This window comes from Leucoraja erinacea, chromosome 4 (genome assembly GCF_028641065.1).
Source record: "Leucoraja erinacea ecotype New England chromosome 4, Leri_hhj_1, whole genome shotgun sequence".
In the NCBI taxonomy this organism is placed as follows: Eukaryota; Metazoa; Chordata; class Chondrichthyes; order Rajiformes; family Rajidae; genus Leucoraja; species Leucoraja erinaceus.
Genome location: NC_073380.1, coordinates 92667307 through 92693439, shown reverse-complemented (window position 1 = coordinate 92693439; position 26133 = coordinate 92667307). Strand labels below are relative to the sequence as shown.

Below are 26133 nucleotides of genomic sequence, written 5' to 3'. Positions count from 1 at the left end.
TGGCAGCATCATCAAGGACCCATATCATCCTGGCCACACACTCATCTCCCCGCTACCTTCAGGTAGAAGGTACAGGAGCCTGAAGACTGCAACGTCCAGGTTCAGAAGCAGCTTCTTCCCCACAGCCATCAGGCTATTGAACTCAACTCAAACAAAACTCTGAACATTAATAGCCCATTATCAGTTTATTTGCACTTTATCTGTTTTGTTTATTCATGTGTGTATATATTTATACAATGGTATATGGACACACTGATCTGTCCTGTATTTATGCCTTCGATATTCTGTTGTGCTGAAGCAAAGTAAGAATTTAATTGTCCTATCTGGGACACATGACAATAAACTATCTTGAATCTTGAATCTACCATATAGAGCCTTCTCAAAGGCCTTGCTAAAGACCTTGTAGACAATGTCCACAGCCCTATCCTTAACAAACCTCTGCACCACAAGCCAAAATGAGAGAGAACATCAGTAACTGTCCAATCACTGGTGAGATACACCATTTAGTCTCAGATCCTCGAGAATCTTTAATAGGACTCAATATTAAGATTCTTCAAAAGCAAGAGATTGGTACCAATTAAGATACATGATCTCTGGACTGGATGAGGGAGGCTCTATTTGGATGTTAATTGAATAGTTAATTTTCAGGCTGAAAAGTCAACCAATCACATGAATTGATGACCTTCTGTCACATAGAGTCATACAGCGTGGAAACAGGCCCATCAGTCCAACTTGCCCACACCGGCCAACATGTCCCATCTACACTAGTCTCACTTGCCTGCGTTTGGCCCATCTATCTAGTATTACTAAAACTCTCATCTTGTTTGTTTGTGAGTCTGCATGTCTGCGTGTCTGTATGCCCTGAATTACGCCAAAACGTTTCACGATATCGCTACAACTTTTGGACCATTACTCACCATTGTCCTGTGGTGTGGTGTATCAAGTTTCGTTCAGATTGATGGTATATTTTACGTCATTCACGTTTAAAACTTTACAAAATCGTTTGAGAAAAATCATTTGAAGTTGCAGTGGCAGTTAGCAGCTATGACGTCACAATGGGATCTCATTTCCATAAACTGCCCGTCAGCAGTGTTCCTCTGGCAGTTAACAGCGTATGACGTCACAATAGACAAGACAATAGACAATAGGTGCAGGAGTAGGCCATTCGGCCCTTCGAGTACCACCATTTAATGTGATCATGGCTGATCATCCCTAATCAGTACTCTGTTCCTGCCTTCTCCCTATATCCCCATATCTTTAAGAGCCCTAACAAGCTCCCTCTTGAAAGTATCCACCGCCCTCTGAGGCAGAAAATTCCACAGACTCACAACACTATGAGAAAAAATGTTTCCTCATCTCCGTTCTAAATGGCTTACCCCTTATTCTTAAACTGTGGCCCCTGGTTCTGGACTCCCCCAACCGGGAAGTTTCCTGCCTCTACCGTGTCTAAACCCTTAATAATCTTATATGTTTCAATATGATCCCCTCTCATCCAGAGTATACAAGCTCAGCTCAGCATTTGAGAGAATGGGATGTAATTTACATAATTTACAATGGCATATCATTTACATAAATTGCCCATCAACAGTGTTCCACCCAGTGCGATTGAGAGATTTGTTACATTGTTGTAAGGAGAGGGAGGGAGTGGGGGGGGGGGGGGGAGAGGAGAAATGTTATTTAAACATTATGTTTGGTGAAGGAGTGGGATATGGGAGACGTGAGGAGTGGGGGAGCAGGGAGATAGAGGGAGAGGAGGGGGTAGGCAGGGGAGTGGGGCTATGGAGGGAGGGAGTGACTGAGGGTAGGGGAAAGGAGAGGGAGGGCAAGGGAGGGAGTGGAAGGGAGGACGCGAGGGGAGAGAAGAGGGAGGGTGAAGAGGAGGGGCGGTGTGTTGGGGGATATGGGGAAATGAGCCGCGCCTGCGCATTTGGGGGCTATGGGTGAGTGGTGGAAAATTGCGTTGGGGGAACGGGTGAGTGAGTGGTGGAAACAGGTTGTGTTGGGGGAACAGGTGAGTGGTGGAATACTGCTTTATAGGAACGGGGCCCAACAGCTACCACTTGGTCTAGTATCCCTCTAAACCTATCCTACCCATGTACCTGTCTAAATGTTTCTTAAACAAACTGCATCAGAGTGGAGAAAGAACTCTGTGCAACAGGAACCTTTCCCATCCAATTGCAAGAAAATGTTTCCGAAAACTGCAATAAAAGATTGCCACCACAGAGATAATGAAATCTTGGAAAACACAGCAGGTTGGACAGATCCGTCACCATGGCAATGCGAGGACTTCAGTATTCTTACTTATTTCAAACTTTGTATTGGTTTATTATTGTCACATACCATGATACAATGAAAACCCTTCATCACCATGCCATCCAGTCAAATCATAACATATAAGATGCAATCAAGCTAACATTTTCCTCTAAATATAAATGTCGCTTAATTACTTTTATGAAGTGGCCCGGCAAATTAGCCCAAAAGTTCCAGACATTTTGAAGTTCCTTGAGCTGCTTTTAAGATCAAAGGATCGTTCCAACCCTGTCCCACAAATAAATTTAAGTAACGCCAAACTTTTGCTTTTAACTTGGGTTACACAATAGTGGGCTGTTAAAACTCCTTGCTGTTGATGCATTTACTCTGGTGCAACAATGATTGATGAAGATCAAAACACAGTGGTAGATGAAAACCATGAATGTTATCAAAACCAGTCTAAAATATTTATTTCATCTGCTCCAGCGGTTTTATTACTATTTCAGCACGCTGCCAAGAATGTGTTTTGACACTAACTCATGAATTCACACAGTTTTTCACCTCTCCAAATTGCAAAGCTTTCTCGTGGAATTGAGATAAGTGTGGTTTAACTTAACAGAACACTTTAGCGTGGATTGGCAGAAGCATGTCAAATTCCTAAATGCTTTAAACAAAATGCCAGTCCATCATTTCTCACCACCTACATATTATCAGTAGCGTTATGCCAGTAATCACAAAGCATTGAAGCATGGCACTGATAAGGCTTTTATAAAAACATTGTCACACGGCTTGCCCAGGTGATTTGTAACTGTTTACAGCTTTGCTGTTGCAGAGTGATGGAAAATTTGCTGTATAATTTTCTCCATCGAAAAAACATTCATAAACATAACATATTGCAGCCTCTCTCACACTAAATGCAGAATGGAATAACTTAATTTCAATGTTCTTTCCTGCAGCTTCAGTGATAAGCACCATGGTCCGGTCATCCAATCCGGTCTTGGTCAGGAAAGAGCAGCATTTGAGGATCACTCAGATTGTGGTAAACTTTGCCAAGTCCTTCTCCATCGCTGCATACTGTTGCTTCAGCCATTCAGCCGCTTTTGTGTGATCTGCCTCCACCTCTGCAGCTTTGCGATGCTGCTCTTTCACAAAGGCCTCCCATTCAGCCTTGCGCCTCTCTCTGCTGGCTTGCAGCCGGTCACTCTGAAGGCAACATAAAGTGCAACACGCATTCAAACACATGTTGATATTTCCAAACTTGTGCTGACAGCTCGTGGCCAACAGGCTTTTTTTCTGTACCTGTAAATGAGTGCAGACTAAGTGCCAATGAACACATTTCAGCTATGGCGTGGATCTGTGGGGGAAGGGCCACAGTTTGAGCGCCTACTGGACACTGAGGAACTGGGTGCTGCGTAAAAGCCTCTCAAACACGACACAAGTTCATTATTTCAAGAAGAAACATTAGTGCATTGCAACTTTGTAAGAGAATGCATTGGTTTAATTGGTTTAACGGCACGATAAATGCAAAGAAATACATGTGGTGATTATATTTAATTTTTTAATAAAGTATTCTTTATAAATAAAAAAATATAGGTCCTTCCAGGGTTACGGCAGGATTCCCTTCCTTAGAACTTTTCGGAACGCAGTTTGCAAGTAGATAATAACGCCACAATGAAGTCGGCACACAGTAGGAGATGGGACCAGTAAGTGGCAGCACTTGAATGTTCACGAGTACAATCAAATCATATACAAGTATGTACTTGATTGTGCTCATGTATGCCGCGTTTGGCTTATATCCTGCTAAACCTTTCCTATCCATGTACCAATCCAAATTTATTTTACAGTGGTGGTGAATTGAAGGAGGGGGTGAGGAAATTTGGGCAATTGTTTAAGGAATCAGTTATTTAAAACTGAGTCATGTAGAAATGTCTTTTCTGACACTAATGAATCTCGGGAATTCATTGCCCCTGATGGTAGTGGAGGCAGGTGATCATATATATTTAAGGTTTAGGTTATTATTGTCACATGCGAAAAGCTCTATTTGCATGCTATACAATCTAATCAGATAATACTATAGACAAATACAATCAAACCAAATTCAAGTAGTGCAGAATGCAGTTCTCAGCATTGAAGCGCAACAGTTCCGTAGATAGAGCAAAGGGAAAGGCTGTATTCCTTTGAGTTTGGGGGTGATCTCCCTAAGACTTATAACGTCATCATAGGACGTAGGCAATGCCATTTGGCCTATTGACTCTGCTCCACCATTTGATCATGACTGGTCTAGTTTTCACTCTCAACCCCATTCTCTGGCCACCTTCCTGTAATGCAGAATGCAGTTCTCAGCATTGAAGAGCAACAGTTCCGTAGATCCAATGTCCGCAATGAGGTAGAGGAGAATCAGAGTGTACCCTAGCTTATGGAAGAACCATTCAGATTGTACCCTAGCTTATGGAAGAACCATTCAGAAGCCTGATAACAGAGGGAAATCGATAAATATTTGAGGTATATATATTGTGGAATTGTGGAATTAAGGAATTAGAGAGCTGGCACAGGAGAGTTGAAGCCAGTATTGATCAACCATGATCTTATTGACTGGCAGAGTGGGCTCAAGAGGCCTGGTGGCCTACTCCTGCTGCTATTTTCTTGTGTTTAAACATGGAAGAGTATTGTTTTCCACTGCTTTACTGACCTGATCTGCCTCCTGCTCCTTCTGTTGGATTCTGTTTGTAATTTGGATTGCAGCTTCCACTGAAAAAAAGAGTAAACGCCTGTGAGCCTAGAAGCACCAGGAGCGAAATCTGTGTTTGGCAAGATGGAAAAACCACTTGGTGCAGGGAACACCAGCAATGGCTGCAATCAAAACGTGATCCAACAGTACAAGAGTTAAGAGTGTTTTATTGTCATATCTCCCAGATAGGACTATGAAATTCTTACTTGCTGCAGCGCAACAGAACATGTAAACATAGTACACAACGGGAGAAAAAAAAGTTCAGTGTGTATATATACACATTCACACATAATAAATAAACAAACAAATATAGTGCAATAATTCAATAAATAAACACATATAGTGCAATAGGTCCTAGGGCTGCAACCAGACATGCTCAATCACTTGGGAGCTACCCACCCAATACAACCAACCTCTCATATTACAGGGCTGATAAGCTGCCTGTGATTTGCTACTTTTAAGGCAGCATTGATGTTAGTTTAATTTTGTCACATGTTTGTATGCTATCCAGTTAAATCATATCTTACCAGTACAATCGAATCCTACATAGGTACATGTAATGCAAATGAAATAAACAGAGTGCAGAACATAGTGTTATAACTTCATAGAAAGTGCACGTATAAAGAGCCGCATTGGGGTAGGTTAGGAGATCAAACTGAAGAAGGATATCGACCCGAAATGTCGTCGCTCCACTGCCTCCAAAATGCCTGGCCTGCTGAGTTCCTCCAGCACCTTGTCTTTTTGTCCAATACCTACCCCTTCAGGACCGATTAGTAAGAGTGTCAAGGGTTACAGGAAGGTGGCCAGAGAATGGGGTTGAGAGTGAAAACTAGACCAGTCATGATCAAATGGTGGAGCAGAGTCAATAGGCCAAATGGCATTGCCTACGTCCTATGATGACGTTATAAGTCTTAGGGAGATCACCCCCAAACTCAAAAGAATACAGGCTCAACTGTTTAGCCTCTTAACAATTCTTCACCCTTGGAGTTATCCTGGTGAAATTTCTATGGACTGCCCCCAATGCTCCCCTACCCTTTTTTAGATAAAAGGATCAAAAATGTGAGAGGTATATTCTAGGTATGTTCTCACCTATATCCAGAACATTTGTGACAAAACTCCATCCCCTTTGCAATGACCCCATAATGTTTACTTCTGCAAGTATTTAACTTCTTTGGAAAGTTATTTGTGAATCTGCTTCCACTTCTCTTTCCAGGCTCTGCCTTACAGGTCAGTGACTTGGAAATATTTTCACCTCCCTATCACGATATTTTAAACTTGGGTCCTCTGAAAACTATCTGCCCTATTCTCGAAGCACGATCTCCCAATTAATTCCATCAAAACCGCCCGCTCTCAGCAATTAAGTTATAGGCTATCTCTGGGTAACAAACGAGTTCCGTTTCTACAGAGATCCATAACTTGATTTTGTCGGAAGGTACACTAAAATCATTTGGCGTGGTAACCAATCCGCCACAGTATTGTAACAAAACAACATCAAATGTATATAAAACTGAGAAGAACGTACTAAAGGTGGATCGTCAGAGAGAGGGAAAGTAGTTCTGTCATTTAGGGGATGATCAGCCATGATCACAATGAATGGCGGTGCTGGCTCGAAGGGCCGAATGGCCTCCTCCTGCACCTATTTTCTTTGTTTCTATTTCTAAGAACCAACATACATACATAAGTTGCTGTTTTGAATTTTATACTATTGGAGCTCGTTCGTAAGTAGGGGCGTTCATAAGTCATAACCCGAGGACAGCCTGTGCCAAGTCAGTATCCCGTTAACGACTATGGTCTTACATCGGGGAAGAACGGTGGGAATGCTGCTGCCCAGGTCCTCACAGACATCTGGAAAGGACTGCGTGATGAATTCCTTGATCGTACTGTCCACGTTTTCAAGCCCTCTTTCTTCTCGAAATCCACGCTTCTCCTTTAGCGAGGGGGAGAGAAAGGCCATAGTATAAAAACAAAATTTTTAAAAAGCGAACAATCATTCACCAGATAATTGGACATCAAACAATCTGTCCTGGAAGAGGCAGGGCAGAAAGGCATGTATATCCTCTTTGCAGAGCTAAATATATCAGTTGATAAAACCTACAAAATTTAAACCAAAATTTAAAAAGGGTCTTCATTAATTTCTCGTACATCCTTACGAGATAAAAGGCCCATTCTGGCCAATGCTTTTGTATCAGTCCAATCTCTAACTTTGGAAACTATTAATTTCCACATGCCATGCTCCTGATGTTGGGGGAGTCCAGAACCAGGGGCCACAGTTTAAGAATAAGGGGTAAGCCATTTAGAACGGAGATGAGGAAAAACTTTTTCACAAAGACAGTTGTGAGTCTGTGAATTCTCTGCCTCAGAGGGCGGTGGGGGCTGGTTCTCTGGATGCTTTCAAGAGAGCTAGACAAAGCTCTTAAAGATAGCGGAGTCAGGGGATATGGGGAGAAGGCAGGAACGGGGTGCTGATTGGGGATGATCAGCCATGATCACAATGAATGGCGGTGCTGGCTCTAAGGGCTGAATGGTCTACTCCTGCACCTATTGTTTATTGTGTATCTGCACCTTATTCTGTTACTGCCTAATGTGAATCTACTGTTGAATTTGCATCTACCCATCAGGCAGTGAATTCCACATCTCAGTTGTTCTCTTGTCATAGAAAATAGGTGCAGGAGTAGGCCATTCGGTCCTTTGAGCCAGCACCACCATTCAATAGGGAGGTTTCACGGCAGTCGGGTCACAACCCATGACTTGTACTGTTGCTAGGCAAATGGATTACACGCGATGAACTGCAGGTAGGCACTTACCAATGTTTCCAGCGTAGCGGGCCCGTTAAAACCCGCTGAAATTGTCAATTTTTGCGCTGTAAATAATTATGGAAATCAGGACAAGCGTGTGAGACATTTAGCCTACTTCAAAATTCCAAAAGTGAGGAGAAATGACGGTAGATAAAAACGAGAGCTGAAGGGACAACAACAGCCAGAGTGCTTGGCGAACATTGGCCGTTTGTTCACTGCATTTCATCAAGTAAGGCATTATTTGTGTTTTTTCTTGATTCCTTTGGCATCTAAAAAGTTTCAGAAGTGATAAATCTGGCTGTAATTTTTTTTAATCGCCCATGGTTCTCGTGGGTTTTTACATACAAAATGAAAACGCATCTGAAGAAAAATTTACAGCCAAATTTATCACCTGAGAATTTTTAGATACCAAAGGAATCAAGAAAAAACACAAATAATGCCTCACTTGATGAAATGCAGTGAACAAACGCGATAATTCCCAATATTTTCAATGTTTACCAAGCACTTTAGCTGCTGTAGTCCCTTCAGTTCTCACTTCTCTATACCTTCATTTTGCTTCACGTTTGGAATTCTAAAGTTGGGTACATGTCTCTCACACTTACCCCGACTCCCACAATTTTTTTCAGCACAAAAATTCAACATTTTGGCGGTTTTTAACAGGTAGGAAAGTACGCGTTTCTAGCATTAATAACATATACCGGAAGTGACGGATGTCTTCCAGTTGGATTTAGCGGCTCCGTGCGTCAAGCCCTATGACCCAGTGACCTTTCGTACAACCCCCCTATATGATCATAGCTGATCATCCAAAATCAGTAACCCATTCCTTTCTCCCCATATCCCTTGACTGTTGTTACCTTCAGGGATGGAAAATGTGCTTGGCCACAAACACACAAGTGTAACTGGGCTCCGTATCAGACACAAAAGTTGGCAACGTGACATCAACAACACTGGAAGAGCAAATTGGCGTTGTATTCTAGGGTAACATGAACCGTGGTCTAGTCAAGTCAAGTTTATTCGTCACATACACATACGAGATATAACCATATAACAATTACAGCACGGAAACAGGCCATCTCGGCCCTACAAGTCCGTGCCGAACAACTTTTTTTTCCCTTAGTCCCACCTGCCTGCACTCATACCATAACCCTCCATTCCCTTCTCATTCATATGCCTATCCAATTTATTTTTAAATGATACCAATGAACCTGCCTCCATCACTTCCACTGGAAGCTCATTCCACACCACTACCACTCTGGTGCGGAGATGTGCAGTGAAATGAAAAGTCGGGAACAATGAGAAAGAGAAAGGTAAAAGGACGGCAGGCATTGATGAAGGAGCTGGGAGCTGAGTGCAGAAGAGCATCACTGTTACACATTTTTAGTGCAAAGATACTGACCTCAAACTCCTTTACAAAATAGCGGATTTCTGCCTGCACGACGGGCCTGTGATCAAACAGTCTGGAATAAACTTCGCTCAGGTCTGAAACACCAAAGAAGAATTTCAGTAAATTCATAGTGAACACACTCTGGGCAGGTGTGGATTTGGCCACCTCAACCCCAACTTGGTTCTCAACCCCACACACCACATTCGTTCAGACCTCAGACACTGTCCTCCTGATGCTGAGAGCCCCTTGATGTCTGACACATGCTCCTGACCCCAGGAACACCTCACCACTGAGCCCAGGTACCACCCTGCTGACGCTGGGAGCTCCCTTCCTCTGAGGAACCATCATCTCGCCGACATCAGGGATCACCGGGGACGGGGACTGTCCCCATCCCCAGGGACTGTCCCCATCCCCAGGGACCATCCTGCTGACCCGGGCACCATCCTGCTGACCCATGGACCATCCTGGACCATCCTGCTGACCCATGGACCATCCTGCTGACCAATGGAACATCCTGCTGACCCAGGGTCCATCCTGCTGACCCATGGACCATCCTGCTGACCCATGGACCATCCTGCTGACCCATGGACCACCCTGCTGACCCATGGACCATCCTGCTGACCCAGGGACCATCCCGCTGACCCATGGACCACCCTGCTGACCCAGGGACCATCCTGCTGACCCATGGACCATCCTGCTGACCCATGGACCATCCTGCTGACCCATGGACCATCCTGCTGACCCATGGACCATCCTGCTGACCCATGGACCATCCTGCTGACCCATGGACCATCCTGCTGACCCATGGACCATCCTGCTGACCCATGGACCATCCTGCTGACCCATGGACCATCCTGCTGACCCATGGACCATCCTGCTGACCCATGGACCATCCTGCTGACCCAGGGACCATCCTGCTGACCCATGGACCATCCTGCTGACCCAGGGACCATCCTGCTGACCCATGGACCATCCTGCTGACCCATGGCTGACCCATGGACCATCCTGCTGACCCAGGGTCCATCCTGCTGACCCATGGACCATCCTGCTGACCCATGGACCATCCTGCTGACCCAGGGTCCATCCTGCTGACCCAGGGTCCATCCTGCTGACCCATGGTCCATCCTGCTGACCCAGGACCCATCCTGCTGACCCAGGGTCCATCCTGCTGACCCATGGCCCATCCTGCTGACCCCGGGACCATCCTGCTGACCCATGGCCCATCCTGCTGACCCATGGACCATCCTGCTGACCCATGGACCATCCTGCTGACCCAGGGTCCATCCTGCTGACCCATGGACCATCCTGCTGACCCCGGGCCCATCCTGCTGACCCATGGACCATCCTGCTGACCCATGGACCATCCTGCTGACCCATGGACCATCCTGCTGACCCATGGACCATCCTGCTGACCCAGGGTCCATCCTGCTGACCCATGGACCATCCTGCTGACCCATGGACCATCCTGCTGACCCATGGACCATCCTGCTGACCCATGGACCATCCTGCTGACCCATGGACCATCCTGCTGACCCATGGACCATCCTGCTGACCCATGGACCATCCTGCTGATCCAGGGTCCATCCTGCTGACCCAGGGTCCATCCTGCTGACCCAGGGACCATCCTGCTGACCAATGGCCCATCCTGCTGACCCATGGACCATCCTGCTGACCCATGGACCATCCTGCTGACCCCTGGACCATCCTGCTGACCCATGGACCATCCTGCTGACCCAGGGTCCATCCTGCTGACCCATGGACCATCCTGCTGACCCAGGGTCCATCCTGCTGACCCAGGGACCATCCCGCTGACCCATGGACCATCCTGCTGACCCAGGGACCATCCTGCTGACCCAGGGACCATCCTGCTGACCCATGGACCATCCTGCTGACCCATGGACCATCCTGCTGACCCATGGTCCATCCTGCTGACCCATGGACCATCCTGCTGACCCAGGGTCCATCCTGCTGACCCATGGACCATCCTGCTGACCAATGGACCATCCTGCTGACCCATGGACCATCCTGCTGACCCATGGACCATCCTGCTGACCAATAGAACATCCTGCTGACCCATGGTCCATCCTGCTGACCCATGGACCATCCTGCTGACCCAGGGTCCATCCTGCTGACCCATGGACCCATCCTGCTGACCCATGGACCATCCTGCTGACCCATGGACCATCCTGCTGATCCAGGGTCCATCCTGCTGACCCAGGGTCCATCCTGCTGACCCAGGGACCATCCTGCTGACCCATGGACCATCCCGCTGACCCATGGCCCATCCCGCTGACCCTTGGACCATCCTGCTGACCCAGGGTCCATCCTGCTGACCCAGGGGCCATCCTGCTGACCCATGGACCATCCTGCTGACCCAGGGACCATCCTGCTGACCCATGGACCATCCTGCTGACCCATGGACCATCCTGCTGACCAATGGAACATCCTGCTGACCCAGGGTCCATCCTGCTGACCCATGGACCATCCTGCTGACCCATGGACCATCCTGCTGACCCAGGGTCCATCCTGCTGACCCATGGTCCATCCTGCTGACCCATGGTCCACCCTGCTGACACATCCTGCTGACCCATGGACCATCCTGCTGACCCATGGACCATCCTGCTGACCCATGGACCATCCTGCTGACACAGGGTCCATCCTGCTGACCCATGGACCATCCTGCTGACCCATGGACCATCCTGCTGACACAGGGTCCATCCTGCTGACCCATGGACCATCCTGCTGACCCATGGACCATCCTGCTGACCCATGGACCATCCTGCTGACCCATGGACCATCCTGCTGACCCATGGTCCATCCTGCTGACCCAGGGACCATCCTGCTGACACAGGGTCCATCCTGCTGACCCATGGACCATCCTGCTGACCCATGGACCATCCTGCTGACACAGGGTCCATCCTGCTGACCCATGGACCATCCTGCTGACCCAGGGACCATCCTGCTGACACAGGGTCCATCCTGCTGACCCATGGACCATCCTGCTGACTCAGGGACCATCCTGCTGACACAGGGTCCATCCTGCTGACCCATGGACCATCCTGCTGACCCATGGACCATCCTGCTGACCCATGGACCATCCTGCTGACACAGGCCGCCCTGACCTCTCCGTGCGCGCTCCATCCCCGCTCGACGTCCGCGCCGCTGGTGACGGGGGGGGGGAGGGGGAGGATCAACGGTCCCCGCCCCCACCCTACGTCACGACAGCACGAGCGCCGCTACGTCACCTCCCCCTCTCTCCCCGATTGGCTGCCGCCCCCGGACCGTGAGCAGCAACAGCTGTTTCTCCGCAGCTCATTGGCGGGAGATAAAAGGGCGGCGGCTATTGGCTAGCGTGAGCTCTCCTCGGCACCGGTGTTCCGATTGGCTGCGGGTCGCTCGCTATCCGGCGGCTCGGCGCCGCGACCAGCAGGGGGCGCACCGGCTCCCGGCGCCATTCACAAAAGCCCAGCGGGGTCACGTGATGAGAGCGGCGGCCCCGCGGACCACGTGATCCCGCAGCTTGCGCGTGCCACATGACCGGTCACGTGATCCTCCATTGACCAACATCTACTGTAGTCCCACCTGCCTGTGTTTGCACCATAACCTTTCCTATCCAAACTTCAGGATTACTTGCATGGCCATTTCCTTATGCAGTCAAGGAGGGGGTTGGACATGAGGGAGGAACTCAGAGCCAGCAAGCCCCACACTTTTGCCTCTGGATCCTCTTTCGAATGAGTGTCCACACCATCAATGAAATGCAAAGGTACAGAAAAATGCTGGAGAAACTCAGCGGGTGCAGCAGCATCTATGGAGCGAAGGAAATAGGTGACGTTTCGGGCCAAAACCCTTCTTCAGACCGTTTCGGTTTCGGCCCGAAACGTCACCTATTTCCTTCGCTCCATAGATGCTGCTGCACCCGCTGAGTTTCTCCAGCATTTTTCTGTACCTTCGATCTTCCAGCATCTGCAGTTCCTTCTTGAACACATCAATGAAATGCACACAGCTTCTTCAAAGGGAGCTCTGGGAACCACAGTCTTAAAGACGAGGTCGGCTTGGTAACATAGGAAGACACAAAGTGCTGGAGTAACTCATTGGGTCAGACAGCATCTCGGGAGAACATATACAGCTGACATTTAGGGTCGGGACTCTTCTTCGGATGCTTGGTAACATCCTTGCTGACGGACACAATGGGGATCTACAAATCCATGCATGTCACTCTGCTTAACAATAGACACTGCTTTTCGTTGCTTTACTGCTTTTCGTTGTGTCTGTACTGTACACTGCACAATGACAATAAAGATGAATCTGAATCTGAGACAATAGGTGCAGGAATAGGCCATTCAGCCCTTCGAGCCTGCACCGCCATTCAATATGATCATGGCTGATCATCCAACTCAGTATCCCGTACCTGCCTTCTCTCCATACCCTCTGATCCCCTTAGCCACAAGGGCCACATCTAACTCCCTCTTAAATATAGCCCATGAACTGGCCTCAACTACCCTCTGTGGCAGAGAGTTCCAGAGATTCACCACTCTCTGTGTGAAAAAAGTTCTTCTCATCTCGGTTTTAAAGGATTTCCCCCTTATCCTTAAGCTGTGACCCCTTGTCCTGGACTTCCCCAACATCGGGAACAATCTTCCTGCATCTAGCCCGTCCAACCCCTTAAGAATTTTGTAAGTTTCTATAAGATCCCCTCTCAATCTCCTAAATTCTAGAGAGTATAAACCAAGTCTATCCAGTCTTTCTTCATAAGACAGTCCTGACATCCCAGGAATCAGTCTGGTGAACCTTCTCTGCACTCCCTCTATGGCAATAATGTCCTTCCTCAGATTTGGAGACCAAAACTGTACGCAATACTCCAGGTGGTCTCACCAAGACCCTGTACAACTGCAGTAGAACCTCGCTGCTCCTATACTCAAATCCTTTTGCAATGAAAGCTAACATACCATTCGCTTTCTTCACTGCCTGCTGCACCTGCATGCCTACTTTCATGACTGGTGTACCATGACACCCAGGTCTCGCTGCATCACTTGTGGTTAAAGTGCACATTGTCAGATTTTAATAAAGGCCATATTTATACCTTTTGGTTTCACCATGTAGAAATTACAGCAATGTTTATACATAGTCCCCCCATTTCAGGGCACCATAATGTTTGGGACACAGCAATGTCATGTAAATTAAAGTAGTCATGTTTAGTATTTTGTTGCATATCCTTTGCATGCAATGACTGCTTGAAGCCTGCGATTCATGGACATCACTAGTTGCTGAGTGTTTCTCTGGTGATGCTCTGCTAGGCCTGTTTTGCAGTCATCTTTAGCTTATGCTTGTTTTGGGGGCTCGTCTCCTTCAGTTTTCTCTTCAGCATATAAAAGGCATGCTCAATTGGGTTCAGATCAGGTGATTGACGGTCACTCAAGAATTGATCAATTGAAAACAGCCACCATAGTGCCAGTGCCGAAAAAGTCTAAAGTCACCAACCTGAACGATTACCGTCCGGTTGCCCTAACTCCAAACCCAATGAAGTGCTTCGAAAGGCTGGTCCTCTCCCACATCAAATCCAGCATCCCTGCCTCACTGGACTCTCATCAATTTGCATACAGGGTAAATAGATCAACAGAGGATGCCATCTCTCTGGCTCTTCACACTGTCCTGACTCACCTGGACAGACAGGGCACGTACGTGAGGGATGCTCTGCATGACAACTCCTATCTTCATCCCCTCAACCACACCACCAAACTCCATAGCTCAGGGGCAGGCCTCAGCTCGCCACCAAGGCCACCATGCGATTGGATCCTACTTTCCTCAGCTCGCCATATGCGACTGGATCCTAACTTTCACTACGCGGACGACCGTAGGCTGTGTACTACCTAGGGCCCCGGCTCCTCCACTATCACCCTGGACCACCTGACACACCACAGGGCTGTGTACTAAGCCCCATGCTCTACTCCCTCTTCACTCACGACTGTGTTCCTGCATTCGACACCAACACCATCGTGAAGTTTGCAGACGACACAACAGTGATTGGGCTGATCACCAACGGTGATGAAACAAAATACAGAGCAGAGGTGCAGAACCTGGCGGACTGGTGCGCACGTAACAACTTGTCACTAAACACCTCCAAGACCAAGGAGCTGATTATTGACTTCAGGAGGTCCCATAATGGGGAATACGCCCCAATCTCCATTTACGGGGACAGTGTGGAGTGAGTGTCCAGCTCTAAGTTTCTGGGCACTCACATTTCAGAGGACCTCACATGGTCCACCAACACCGCTGCGCTGGTCAAGAAGGCACAGCAACGACTGTTCTTCCTGAGGACATTAAAAAAGACTGGTCTGCCCCAACAGCCACTGACAACGTTCTACCGCTGCACTACAGAGAGCATATTAACGTATGGCATCTCTGTGTGGTATCTCAGCTGCACGGAGACAGAGAGGAGAGCTCTTCAACGCTTCATCCACAGAGGGCAGATGAGTATTGGGACACAGCTACCAGCCTTGGAGGAATCTACCACACACGGTGCCTCAGGAAGGCCGTCAGCATCCATAAAGACTCCTCACACCCTTGTAATGGACTGTTCGAACTACTTCCCTCCGGCAGACGTTACAAGGCCTTCTACGCCCGAACCTCCAGACTCAGAAACAGCTTTATTCCCAGAGCTATAGCGGCTCTGAACTGGCCCTGATGAGTGCCCCCCACCCCCCCCTGGACTGTCTCCCTCGGATGGTCACGACACACAGCTTATTTATTTATTTTACTTTTCTTTTACATCGGTTGGAAGCTGCATACTAAATCTTGTTGCACTGACATGCAATGGCAATAAAAGATATTATTATTATTATTATATTATTATTAGAAGGAACCGCCAGCCAATGAGTTTTGAGGCCTTTGTTTGAACTTGAGCAGATAGAATGTGTCTATACACTTCAGAATTCATTGTGCTACTACCATCAGTTGTATCATCAATAAATATAAGTGAGTACCTTCACCAGCCAAACATGCCCAGGCCATAACACCCCCACCACCGTGTTTCACAGATGGGGTGGTATGCTTTGGATCTTGGTCAGTTCCTTCTCTCCTCCATACTTTGCTCTTGCCATCACTCTGATATCAGTTAATCTGCATCTCACCTGTCCACAAGACGTTTTTCCAGAACTGTGGTTGCTCTTTTAAGTTACTTCTTGGCAAACTGCAACCGGGCCATCCTCTTTTTGTGGCTAACCAGTGGTTTGTATCTTGCAGTGTAGCCTCTGTATTTCTGTTCATGGTCTTCCGCGGACAGTGGTCATTGTCAAATCCACACCTGACTCCTGAAGAGTGTTTCTGATCTGTCAGGACAGGTGTTTGGGGATTTTTCTTTATTATAGAGAGAATTCTTCTGTGATCAGCTGTGGAAATCTTCCTTGGCCTGCCAGTCCTTTTGTGATTAGTAAGCTCACCAGTGCTCTCTTTCTTCTTAATGATGTTCCAAATATTTGATTTTGTTAAGCCTAAGGTTTAAGCCTAAGGGAGTGGTGAATCTCTGGAACTCTCTGCCACAAAGGGTAGTTGAGGCCAGTTCATTGGCTATATTTAAGAGGGAGTTAGATGTGGCCCTTGTGGATAAGGGGATCAGGGGATATGGAGAGAAGGCAGGTACGGGATACTGAGTTGGATGATCAGCCATGATCATATTGAATGGCGGTGCAGGCTCGAAGGGCCGAATGGCCTACTCCTGCACCTAATTTCTATGTTTCTATGTTTGGCTGATGTCTATAACAATTTTATTCTTGTTTCTTAGTCTCCTAATGGCTTCTTTGACTTTCATTGTCATAACTTTGGTCCTCATGTTGATAGCAATGAAAGTTTCCAAGAGTGACAGGAAGACTGGAGGAAAGACTAGGTGCTGAGAGCTCTCTTATACCTGCATTAAGGAAGCAATTAAACACACCTGAGCAATTGCAAATGCCTGTGAAGTCATGTGTCCCAAACATTATGGTGCCTTGAAATGGGGGTTGGGGAACACAGCTGTAATTTCTACTTGGTGAAACCAAAATGTCTAAAAAGTGGCCTTTATTAAAATCTGACAATGTGCACTTTAACCACGTATGATTTTTTTTCTATTACAAATCTCAAATTGTGGAGTACAGAGGCAAATAAATAAATGATGGGTGTTTGTCCCAAACATTATGGAGCGCACGGTAGCCTTCAGAGTAAAGAATTCCAGGGATTCATCAGCTTCTATGAGAACTTATTCCTGTGCAGTTTGGTTTTAAATAATCTTGTAACCACGCCGCCTCATTCATGATTCCTCCACCGGTGGGAACACCTCAACACCTTCTTCATCATGGTTTTAGATGTTTGAATAAGATCACTCCCCCACCCCCACCCCCACCCCACCCCCATCTGTCTCAACTCTAAATAATAGAGATCTAATTTATTTAGTTTTTACATAAGTAGTAGATTTACATTTGTAAGTGATACATCTTATAGTTGCCCACTGATGAGAAAACAGTGGTGTAAATCAAACATATAATTTAGTTTATGGTTTTTAATAAACCAACCAATAAGTGGTGACCAGTTGTCAGACTCTTGAACAGACGTCACATAAGCTAGGAATGAATTGCCCGATCTTCCAATCTATCTTGATTTGGCCCTTACACTTTTTAAACACCTGCTCTTTCCCTGTAGTTGTAACACTCTGCACTCTGTTTATTTTCTCTTTTGCATTACCTGATGCACTCATGTATGGAGTGATTTGCCTCTAGAGCAAGCAAAACAAAGTTTTTCACTGTAACGCCCCTGTCCCACTTAGGAAACTGAACGGAAACCTCTGGAGACTTTGCGCCCCACCCAAGGTTTCCGTGCAGTTCCTGGAGGTTGCAGGTGGTTGCAGGTAATGGAAGCAGGTAGGGAGACTGACAAAAACCTCCGGAAACCGCACGGTGGGTGCAAAGTCCGTTCAGGTGGGACAGTTGCTTTATTTTTTAATATAATAATAAACCAATGTAAACAGTCAGGTATTATTAACCAGCCATCTAGGTATAAATAATGGGAATATCAGCTGCTTAAAGCATATAAATCAGCATATGCGGTCTTTTTTTAAAACAAAACATACAGCAAACTCAAGGGTTTGTTCCTCCCCTTGAAGCATTCTCCGCCGTGTCTTCTAGGAACCATTGTGTCATTGGAGATTAGTGTCCGTGACGTTTTGTTTTTTGACCTTTCTCTACTTATTTGCCGCGGCTTGTCATGTTAGCCTCCAGGCCAGAAGAAAAGGATAATCTGCTGGAGGATTTTGTCATCCAAGTGGCCGTCCGGGTCAACCATCTGCAACAGGCAGGAAAGCCCAAACCTGTTGAGGCGGAACTCAGCGAAGATGAAAGCAATGGGAATGACAGGACCAGGGCGCGGGACGTGCATTGCGTAAGCCGAACAGGTCCGTGGGCTGTGTCTGTGATGGAAAGGCAAGATCCCGGTTGTGATGGCACTACATTGGTGGGATGCGATGTTGATCCTGGTCATTGAAGACCCGGGGCGCCAGCATTTGGAGTCGTGCCTGGGCGGATTAGACACAGCCCTGCAACGTCTGACGGTCAAACCGAGTAGACAAGACCCGGGGCAGGAGCTGTTCAAGTAAATGATGTCAGAGGCACAGAAATTATCGGCGCTAAGGCCGATCAGACAGACGGCAGCCGGCAGAAATAGCAAACGGGACGGGATCTGCAGAGTCCTCACTCCAGCTGGACGCCCCGCGGCCAAATGCCTCTTTCAACTGAGGGAGACGTTGTCAGTTAGACGTCAAGTTAACCCACAAGGGCTGAAAAGATTTAAGTGTTCAAAGAGTCAGTGCATTAAGAAGGTTTAATAAAAAGGGATTCTCCCCATAGGAACTTTAAAGTGGATGCAGACCCTGATGTTAAATGAAAAGCAAAATTAAAGGTTGTGTTTTTGTTGAAGGCACCCTACTTGACAACAATTAGGTAGATTCTCCCCAGTAACCCATGAGCGATGTTGACTACTCATTTCCTCGGAACGAGCAAGGACAAAATAGAGAACATATTGTTCTTCCTGTTGTTGAGTCTAAAGGCGACAGGTTGTTGCAATTTCTGGGTAGCAATGATGCAAAGTAAAAATGATTCATAGAATAAGTTATGCAGCAGGAGAGGAGATATAGCACCTGATGCTGGCCAGCTTCTGCCGTGACCAGTGATGCACGCAGACAATAACAGAGAGGATTTAACCACAGTTTCTACACCGAGTTCTTTTTTCTCATGGCATGGCAGCCTTTAAAAACATTATTATTTTTTTTCTTGTCAACCAGTGGTGCGGCTAGTAGAGCCATTGCCTCAACGCTTCGGAGACCAGGGTCCAACCCTGCCTGACCTCCGGTGCTGTTTGTATGGAGTTTGCACGTTCTCCCTGTGGCCTTGTGGGTTTCCCTCGAGTTCGCTGTTTCCCTCCTACATCCCCAAAACATGGGTGTCGATGGCCGCTCTATATCACCGCCTGTGTCCAGACATGTGGCGAAATTTGGGGGAAATTGCGGATAATTTATGGAGAATGGGTTAGGGTTGTTTAGTGCAAATGGGTGGTTGATGTTTGCGGCAGGGATGAAGTTTTTTGATCGGAGAGCGGTGATAGATGGGGTGATCCTTCAGAGGAATGGGTACAAGCAGGAGGTTGCGACTTCAGTTAAGCCTGCGTTAAATATCCAGTTTCCACATTCGTGTCTGCGGGCTCCTGCCGCAGATGCAGCCCACGTTCCGGATTCCCTGTGTTTAAGAGGCAACTGCAGATGCTGGAGAATCGAAGGTTACACAAAAAAGCTGGAGAAACTCAGTGGGTGCAGCAGCATCTATGATTGCCAATCACCCCCCTCCCCCCCGGCACTCCTTCCACCAGAAAAAATTGCACTACTATGACTGTATGCACGTATATATAATTATTTATTGCTCATATTCCATGTCGCTCTTCTAGGGATATGCTAACTGCATTTCGTTGTCTCTGTACTGTACACTGCACAATGACAATAAAGTTTGAATCTGAATCTGAATCCTTGTAATGTGAAATGATTGCAATATTGTTAGCGGTACAGTGGGTCGAGGATACTAGGCCTTTAAGGACAGTTATTTGTTCAGATTCAAGTTTAGCAATAAAGAGTTTACAGCACAGTCATTCAGACAATAGACCAGACATTTTGATTGAAATACAACAAACACTATTCAGAATTCAAATGATGGGGCTTACAGTCATATTTTTATGGGTACCAGCACACATTGGCATTAGAGGAAACGAAATGGCAGATAAGGTAGCAAAAGAGGTAACAAAAAGAAGTAAGATTGATTTAAGTATTAACATAGGTAAAACTGAAATCAAAGACATTATCAAGCAAAGACTGAAGGAAAGATGGCAAAAGCAATGGGAGGAAGAGCGGAAAGGACGGTGGTTCTACAGAGTCCAGAGGAAAGTGGGAGAAATGAGATCTGCAGGAAAAAACAGAAAAGAGGAGACAGTGATTTCACGAATTAGATTTGGACACACTGGTCTGAACAGTGCACTTTTTATAATAGGCAAGCATAATACAAGCAGATGTGAATACTGTGGGCAAGAAGAGACAATAGAGCATGTAATTGTACATTGTGAGAGGTATGAGGAGGAGAGAGGACGGATGAGTGAGCAGTTCAGAAAAGAAAGAGTACAATTTGATTTGGTAGATATTTTGCAAGGGAGTTCATATAAGTGCTATCAAATCCTGTTGCTTTTTCTTAGGGTATCCAATTTGTTCAGAAGGATATAGCTTATTAGTATATGTAATGGTGTTGTTTGATCCACACTCCATGCCAGTTGGTGGCGGTAATGCACCAAAAAAGTTGTTTGCCAACCGCCAAAAAACACTACACAGAAGAAGAAGAGGAAGAATCCTTGTAATCCTCTCTTTAGCCCAGGCAACAATGAGCCATTATGGACTCCACCCTTCCTGAGGTCATCTGTTGCCGGCCCTGATTTGTTCTGGCTTATTCTGACCCCCATCTGTGGAGAAGATAGTATCCAGAGAAGGTGGCAGAATCAGGTACAATTACTGAGGTAGGCATTTAAATAGGCAAATGAGATTAGCACATTCTCGATTAGCATGGACATGGTGGACCAATGGGCCTGTTTATGTGCTCAATGACTCTACATTAAACTCCAAGCACCTAGTAATTAAAGCTAATCTAATAAACGAGTTCGGTATTCCAAATACGCATGCCCAGGTCATAGGTCATTCGCAATAAACAGCTGAGCTGCTGCGTTTCATCCGTAGTCAGGATCGAAGGGTCTCCGGCGCTGCAAGCGCTGTTGAATTGCTACTGGAGTTAGATAATGTAAACAAGTGCGAATGGGTGATCTCACTACCGTCCACTCCCGAGTGGCCCACCCCTGTACGGGGGTGGCCAGAGATGTCGGGGTGATGGGACACCGGCTGACAGCGTGCACAATCAAATAAGATCAAATAGAACAAATTGTCCGACAACTTTAGGCTGTGCACGCAAGAAGAAGAAGTAGCTCCAACTCCCTAGGAACCCGTTCCCCCTAGGGCAGGGGACCGTCAGCTGCACCTCTCGCCTTATCCAGTGGCTGTCGGTTAACCTCCTCGGTGCCGGCGAGAGCCGAGCACCAGTCATCAACGGGGATACACACAAAATGCTGCAGTAGCTCAGCAGGTCAGGCAACATCACTGGAGAAAGGTCTCGAGCCGAAACATCACCTATTCCTTTTCTCCAATAGGGTGATTTCACTAAAGGTCACTGGAGCGTTGATCCGCACCCACGTGACCAAAATTCTCAAGTGGAGGACACTCGAGGGTTCGGTACATGTTAGTGGATGGGAAAAAACGCATTTTCCCACCCGTTAAAAACATAGAAAACGGCGAGGTTGTGAGCTGCAATTTACTGTGCCAGTCGGGGTGACCGTGAGGCACAGCTACCTAGATTTACAGGAAAAAAAAAAGATAGCAAGTAAGGTAAATTCAAGAGGGAACTGAAGGTTCCAAACCGGCGGAAATGAACAGCCGACATTTGCCGTGGATATTTACAGGTCGAAAATATCGGGAATTATCACGTTTGCTCTTCATCTGATACTTCATCAAAAGTAAGTTAATAATGCCTTACTTTTGATAAATTCAGCGAGCAAACGCGATAATTCCCGATATTTTGGACCTTTAAATATCCACGGCAAATGTCGGCTGTTCATTTCCGTCGGTTTGGCACCTTCAGTTCCCTCTTGAATTTACCTTACTTGCTATCTTTTTTTCCCCCATTAAATCTAGGTAGCTGTGCCTCACGGTCACCCCGACTGGCACAGTAAATTGCAGCTCACAACCTCGCCGTTTTCTATGTTTTTAACGGGTGGGAAAATGCGTTTTTTCCCATCCACTAACATGTACCGAACCCTCGAGTGTCCTCCACTTGAGAATTTTGGTCACGTGGGTGCGGAACTACGCTCCAGTGACCTTTAGTGAAATCACCCTATAATGCTGCCTGCCCCGCTGAGTTACTCCAGCACGTTGTGTCTACTTTTGGCGTAAACCAGCATCTACAGTTCCTTCCTGCAGAGTGACACCTATCCGCAGGTAAAGGCGAGGCTGGGGCAAGGTCTGGGGGCGGCGGCGCTGCTGCTCCGGGCCCGTGGGGGAGGGAGAGGAGCGGGATGCGGGGCAAGGACTAGGTTGCTGCCTCGGCCTGTCCCTCCCCCTCCCCCGGCCGCTCGGCCCCCCACCTCGTACAACTTCATCGCTGACGTGGTGGACAAAACGGGGCTGACGGTGGTTTACATCGAGAGCCTAGGGAGGTGAGGAGGGAGATGGGGGAGGAGGGATAAATAGAGGCAGAGGTAGGGACTGGGGGGTATAAGGCATGGGCGGAAATCGCTGTCAAAACATGGGGGAGACACATTTACTTGGCGCGCGAGGCTTTGGAGGCTTCAGCCGTGGACCCACTGGACCTGGTTGGTGACCGACTCCGAACTCCAGCAACAGCAGCTTCGTCCGCCCCGAATCGTGGGGCTTCAATTGGCCCGTTCGCGGGGTATTTCATCGCCCGGCGGGGGCTTCAACCTCGGGAGCCTCGATCATTTTGATACAGCAATTTGACCGCGGGGCAATGGAAAAATCCCGCAGCCGATTTTACGCTGCGCCGGGTGATGAAAGAATCCGCAAACCAAACATCATAGAGTGGAGCTTTGCGGTGAACGGGCCGATTCAATCTCCGCTCTATGATCTTTCCTCCAAAGATCGTAGAGGGACAAGATAGACCACTCCTCGAAAAATGCGTAGTATGACGTGTGTGACCGTCGACGCCATATTGTTAAGCATTTATTGGGCTGTAATGGCGTCCTCAGCTAAATCTTCATCTCACTGCTCCGCTATCAAGTATTCTAATCGTAAATCTAAACGACCCAACCTGTCATTCTTTAGGTTCCCCAATAAAAAAGAAAGGTGAGAAAATATTATTATTATTTTCAGTCGATATTCTGTCGTGAAAATGGTATTTTCTGTTCTCCCATCAACGGCCATTGGGAAACATTAGTCGGTACATTAGAAAGTTCTTAGACTTATTTTTAATAGTTCTTTACTCACCACAATAATAAAGACAATTTTAACACTTCTGTACGTTTTTGGTTTTGTTTTGTAAGGGATTAGTCTGCACAATATGGCCCGCGGACACATCAGGTCCAGTGACCAGGAGATTTTTCGAGTCCGAGAATGGGCGGCTGTTACCCATTATATTCCTCGAACATAGGGACATAGCAAACAACACTCACATACATACAAGACATCACAAGCCCGCCGTGAAGAAGGGTGCAATCAAATATTATATAACTCTGCTCTATCATCTTTGGGTGCAATGGTGGGTCGGGGGGTTCGGTGGCGGCGGCCGAAATCAAAGATACTAGTGGAGCTCTGCTCTATAATCTTTGGTCGGAATGGGAACGGCTGCGCGTTATAATGTGCTATCGTCCACTCTCCCTCTCCCCCCCCCTTCTCCCTCTCCCCCTCCTCCCTCTCCCCCCTGTCCCCCTCCTCCTTCCCCCTCTTCCCCCTGCTCCCTCTCCCCCTTCTCCCTCTCCCCTTCTCCCTCTCCCCCTTCTCCCTGTCTCCCTTCTCCCCTTATCCCTCTCCCCTTCTCCTTTCCCCTTCTCCCTCTCCCCCTTCTCCCTCCCCCCCCTTCTCCCTCTCTTTCGATCTCTCTCTCCCCTCCTCTCGATCTCTCGCTCCCCTCTCTTCTCTCGATCTCTCTCTATCTCTCTCCCCCTCTCTCTTCGCGATCTCCTTCCCTTCCCTCTCTCCCACCCTTCCATCTCTCCCTCCCTTACCTCTTCGTGAGAGTTGGCAGCTCTGCTATGCCTTGGGTCCAAAAGAGGATAGATAGAAAATACTTAATTGTCTTTGTAAGAAGATTTTAATAAGCTCTTCTACATTTAAGGTAAATTGACATATTAGAGGCAAAACACATTTTCAATATACAGGTCTCTCCACACAACTGAAAACAATTGCATTTAAGTGATATATCATCCATTGTTCAGGCAAGTAGCACTAGGTTACAATAAACTTCCTGCATATTCCAGGAATTCATCTCATAAAAATGGGAGATGCTTAAATGCATTGTAAAATCATAAATCCATGTTGACTTGGACTAATGCTTTTACTGCTATCCAAATGCCCCATTATTACATCTTTAATAATTGACTCCAGCATCTTTCACACCACCAAAGTCAGGCTAACTGGTCTGTAATTCCCCATTTTCTCTCTCGCTCCTTTCTTGAAAAGTGGGATAGCATTAGCTATCCTCCAATCCACAGGAACTGATCGTAAATCCCTCTGATCCCCTTAGCCACAAGGGCCACATCTAACTCCCTCTTAAATATAGCCAATGAACTGGCCTCGACTACCCTCTGCGGCAGAGAGTTCCAGAGATTCACCACTCTCTGTGTGAAAAAGGTTCTTCTCATCTCGGTTTTAAAGGATTTCCCCCTTATCCTTAAGCTGTGACCCCTTGTCCTGGACTTCCCCAACATCGGGAGCAATCTTCCTGCATCTAGTCTGTCCAACCCCTTAAGAATTTTGTAAGTTTCTATAAGATCCCCTCTCAATCTCCTAAATTCTAGAGAGTATAAACCAAGTGTATCCAGTCTTTCTTCATAAGACAGTCCTGACATCCCAGGAATCAGTCTGGTGAACCTTCTCTGCACTCCCTCTATGGCAATAATGTCCTTCCTCAGATTTGGAGACCAAAACTGTACGCAATACTCCAGGTGTGGTCTCACCAAGACCCTGTACAACTACAGTAGAACCTCCCTGCTCCTATACTCAAATCCTTTCGCTATGAAAGCTAACATACCATTCGCTTTCTTCACTGCCTGCTGCACCTGCATGCCTACTTTCAATGACTGGTGTACCATGACACCCAGGTCTCGCTGCATCTCCCCTTTTCCTAGTCGGGCTGCCTTTTAGATAATAGTCTGCTTTCCTGTTTTTTGCCACCAAAATGGATAACCTCACATTTATCCACATTATACTGCATCTGCCAAACATTTGCCCACTCACCCAGCCTATCCAAGTCACCTTGCAGTCTCCTAGCATCCTCCTCACAGCTAACACTGTCCCCCAGCTTAGTGTCATCCGCAAACTTGGAGATATTGCCTTCAATTCCCTCATCCAGATCATTAATATATATTGTAAATAGGTGGGGTCCCAGCACTGAGCCTTGCGGTACCCCACTAGTCACTGCCTGCCTAATGAAGAACTCAACCATATTATGGTCACTCTTGCCCAAGGGGGCAGTACAACAAGATTGCTAACTAACCCTTCCTCATTACTCAATACCCAGTCTAAAATAGCCTGCTCTCTCGTTGGTTCCTCTACATGTTAATCATATGTATAAATATATATGTATGTGTATATATATGCATGTATATGTATATGTGTGTATATATGTATGTATATATATGTTTATATGTGT

The 26133-nt window shown here is 47.0% G+C and overlaps 1 protein-coding gene across 4 annotated transcripts in view; it reads right to left on the bottom strand.

Annotated features, from left to right (window-relative positions):
• Window positions 1-2703: 2703 nt before the first annotated feature.
• Window positions 2704-26133, bottom strand: part of bloc1s5 (biogenesis of lysosomal organelles complex-1, subunit 5, muted) — a 224827-nt gene continuing 201397 nt past the window's right edge. Inside the window, exons 2-6 of one of the 4 annotated variants that reach the window (XM_055634795.1) lie at window positions 12280-12324; window positions 9170-9252; window positions 6776-6905; window positions 4940-4998; window positions 2704-3549 (exon numbers count right to left, since the gene is read on the bottom strand). In XM_055634795.1, the coding sequence (XP_055490770.1) occupies window positions 3280-3549; window positions 4940-4998; window positions 6776-6905; window positions 9170-9252; window positions 12280-12298 (561 nt within the window). In that variant the 5' untranslated portion in view covers window positions 12299-12324 and the 3' untranslated portion in view covers window positions 2704-3279. The other 3 variants (XM_055634797.1, XM_055634794.1, XM_055634796.1) reach the window with 3 other exon arrangements.